At 37.4% G+C, this 3,477-nt stretch overlaps 1 protein-coding gene across 1 annotated transcript; it reads right to left on the reverse strand.

Moving 5' to 3' along the window:
- Positions 1 to 1,023: 1,023 nt before the first annotated feature.
- Positions 1,024 to 3,237, reverse strand: LOC105457292 (60S acidic ribosomal protein P0). The gene is made up of 5 exons (XM_011701886.1): positions 3,147 to 3,237; positions 2,590 to 2,676; positions 1,962 to 2,372; positions 1,534 to 1,878; positions 1,024 to 1,292 (listed from the first exon to the last, which is right to left on the reverse strand). Exons 2-5 carry the CDS (start codon positions 2,641 to 2,643, stop codon positions 1,149 to 1,151), a joined length of 954 nt encoding a protein of 317 aa, XP_011700188.1. The 5' UTR covers positions 2,644 to 2,676; positions 3,147 to 3,237; the 3' UTR covers positions 1,024 to 1,148.
- Between the last annotated feature and the right edge of the window lie 240 nt (positions 3,238 to 3,477).

Raw genomic sequence — 3,477 nt, forward strand, 5'->3', positions numbered from 1 at the left:
ACTGGTTGAGTGTATCCTCTTAAGTTGAAATATTAAAGTATACGTATGTATAAAATTATTCAGGCTAAATAATATAATGGCAACGAAAAATGCAATTTAAAAGAATAAAATACATTCATGTTCCGATGATTCGGTCGAAAAAAAAAGTTTCAAGGATACGATAAACGCAGTTTATTATCAGTGATTACGCGGTAATGACATACAGATATACAAAAGATAATTTGCATAATATACACGTAACGTGTGACACGATGAAAAGAAAAATGGAACTTTCTACGGAAAGCCTTCGATCCATTTTCCAGTGATATGTATTGCGATAAATATTTGAACGGTCGCATATTCGATTATATCATGGCGAGCATGGCTTAACATTGCGACGGAATCGGATTTAAAGGTTAGGGGACAAATGAGTTGGCGCGATTTGCACGATGACACGACATTTCACGAATGACACTGCAAATCAAATCGATTCCGTGCTGCAATCGGCGGTAATCTTATGTACTACCTCGTCGCCCCACTTGAGAACGTCTCCCTGTCTATCTCTGAGTCTCTTGTACAGGTTAATAAACTGAATAACCCCATGCTTGCGCACGTGATCGGACAATTTCTTCGTCTCCTCCCAACTCAGGGGACTTCCTTCGGAGAGCAGGCCCATCCTTCGAATCTCTCAGGTCACTTTTGAAAATTGTAACACCGGAGAAGAAATTCCGCGGAAAGCTGAATTCCGTAATGACCACCAGTTGCAATCAATTACGACTAGCCACCCTCGCAGTCGCTTATATATCGGTCGCTAGTCGGCTAGCGCAATAATGCTTTCGCGTAACGTGATTTCTCAGATTTCAATACGATATCTCAATGATCATGCGCGAGCTAGAAGTACGAGACGACGGTAACGCCATCTTCATAATTAACATTCTTTCGCCAAGGACACTTTCGATAACGCGATCCGAAAATTTTAATATCAAGACTAATTGTTAATAAATACAATCAATACAACGGTAGAATGATAAATAAAACTTTAGATCGTTTCAATTTCATTTTATTTTGATGTCAGAAAACAAGCATTTATAAAATGATCCAAAATTGGATTCAAATATTTGACAGTTTCAGACACATGTTTATGTACACGTAATGTGAATACGTGTGCCTTAGTCGAACAATCCGAAACCCATGTCATCGTCTTCTGACTCTGATTCTTCCTTCTTCTCTTCCTTCTTCTCTGCAGCAGGAGTCTCGGCAGCTGTGGCTGCTGGAGTTGCTACAGCAGCAGCAGCAGCAAACTTGCTTGGATCCTACAAGCAATTTCATTACTCTTAATAAATGCGACCTCTTTGCTAATTGCGCGTACAGCATTTATATCATATTTTAATTCAGACTGCGCTTCGCGCAATATCTCAACCACGATCTTGACGTGCCAATGGGTTCAGCTATTTCTAGCTTTGGCACGTGAACCAAGATCTTCAGACGCCTAACGTTTTCATCATTATGCTCATTCGAGGAGTTAGAAATTCTATGAAATTCTTAAAATCATACCTTGATATATTCCTTAATAGTGGCAGCTTCTGCGAATTCAACGTCAGTGACAGCAGCGACAGCCAGCAAGTTTTTGAAGCCGTTTGCAATACTATGTGGCGCGCTAGCGACAGTAGGATAACCAATTGCCAAGCAAACTGAAGCTAAATTTGCGACTCCAGCCATGAATTTTTCACGTAGATCTTCAGGTTTGATGTCCAAAATTTCAGGCGCAAAAATAGTACCGGAATCATACACCTGTTCGACCAATAATCCATAGGAAAACGGAGAAATGTTCAACATGTTCAAAAGCGTGGCTTCGGAAGCTCCCACCTTGTCACCAGGTTTGAGGATGTGAACGTCATTCTATAATTTTTTATATCATTATTACATACATTCATAACTGTGATTTTTATAAAAATAGATATAAACATTTCTATAGTACTTACTATAATTTCAATAGTACCCTTAGAGATCTTAGTCGGTATACTCAAAGCTTGGAAAAAAGAAGTCTTTTCGGGACCAAGCCCTGTATTTTGCGCAGGGATGATGACGCTTAAAGGTGCAATGGCTCCTGCTCTGGCTGGAGCACGTACTTTATTTTCCAGCAATTTGTCCCTTACTTCAATCAAATCACCTCGGGTGAAGACAAACCCAACATTACCACGAATGTGAGGCAGTAATTTCTCCAATGCTGCGTTACGTTCTATATGACCACGAATCGCTTTTCTCATCATGGTATTTTTACCCATCAGTACAACTGCGTTTCCACGCAGTGACATACGAATTTGTTGCATCTGCTTTGAGCCAACATTATCCGCACCCACAATGAAGCACTTCGGATAATCATCTAACAGTTGCTGAATTTAACAAAAAAATGTTAGTAAATACTTTCCATATTTATATTAAATAATAATAATAATAAATTTTATGAACATAAAAAAATAATATATAATATGCATATATGTATATACATATCATATATTATATATCTACATCATAAACAATATTATATGCTGTTATAATGATAAGATTAAAATTGATTAATTAATATAAAACTAAGAGGAAAATACTTACAACAAGTTTAGTGAAGTAATTCGACTTCCATGTTGCTTTGTCCTCCCTACCCATCTTGAACTGTGTAGGGATACCTTAGTTTAAGGACTAGAAATGATTAAAAACAAAAATTAGAGTAAAATATATAAAAAAGTGCAGTAAAAATTGATGTTAATATTTTGTTCAGACAATAAAAATATATAAAATATATTCTTCCTACATGTTATTCAAAGTTCCACAAGTGGGTTCATCTATTTCTAGGTCTTATGTCTTTGAAACTGTCAGACGCGTATTTTTCACATCATTTAAGTGCAAATTTAAGTAAAGATTACAGTAATGTCTCTTTCAAATCAACATGCCATATGTCCTGATCAAACTTTCAATTATCTGAAGGCACATGGTTCCATAACCTCTTATCCGGTATAGCTTGATTAATATAACTATCTAATAGATTTTTCATTATAACTTTTTTTATGTAAAAATAATACATATGTAGCATCGCAAATCTAAGATGAATAATATAAAAATTAACCATTGTAGTAATATTATGAAAATAACGCATCAAAGACCCAACCTACCTCAGCAACGTACGACAGCCACAGCACAACAGAAAAGGAAACGGAAGTTTCATAGCTGGGCAACGTCATCATTTGCGTTCGGAAACATCATTTGGAGTGTCCTCGTATGGGTGCGTTCCCACTGAGCGCGTCACGCGTCGCGTTATCCGAATTGACCAATCAAACCATCCCATTTTATTATGGGTGCGTTCCGATATTCACTTGCAGTACTGGCAGCACTGTAAATGCTGTTCCGATATACGTCGCAGCAGCCCCCTGACACTCTGTCGTATATGCTATATATTTGCGGTTACTTAATGTCCGCGATCCAACAGATGGCGCTGACAACATT

The sequence above is a fragment of the Wasmannia auropunctata genome, unplaced genomic scaffold, assembly GCF_000956235.1.
Source record: "Wasmannia auropunctata unplaced genomic scaffold, wasmannia.A_1.0 LD335295.1, whole genome shotgun sequence".
Taxonomy (NCBI): domain Eukaryota; kingdom Metazoa; phylum Arthropoda; class Insecta; order Hymenoptera; family Formicidae; genus Wasmannia; species Wasmannia auropunctata.

What these genes read in the sequence shown, in the direction of transcription:
- LOC105457292 (XM_011701886.1), bottom strand. Translation starts at nt 2,643, where the DNA reads ATGGGTAGGGAGGACAAAGCAACATGGAAGTCGAATTACTTCACTAAA. An exon ending in AGGGTACTATTGAAATTATA is followed by an intron (nt 1,879 to 1,961) that starts GTAAGTACTATA and finishes AAAAAATTATAG; the next exon opens with AATGACGTTCACATCCTCAA. An exon ending in CTATTAAGGAATATATCAAG is followed by an intron (nt 1,293 to 1,533) that starts GTATGATTTTAA and finishes AATTGCTTGTAG; the next exon opens with GATCCAAGCAAGTTTGCTGC.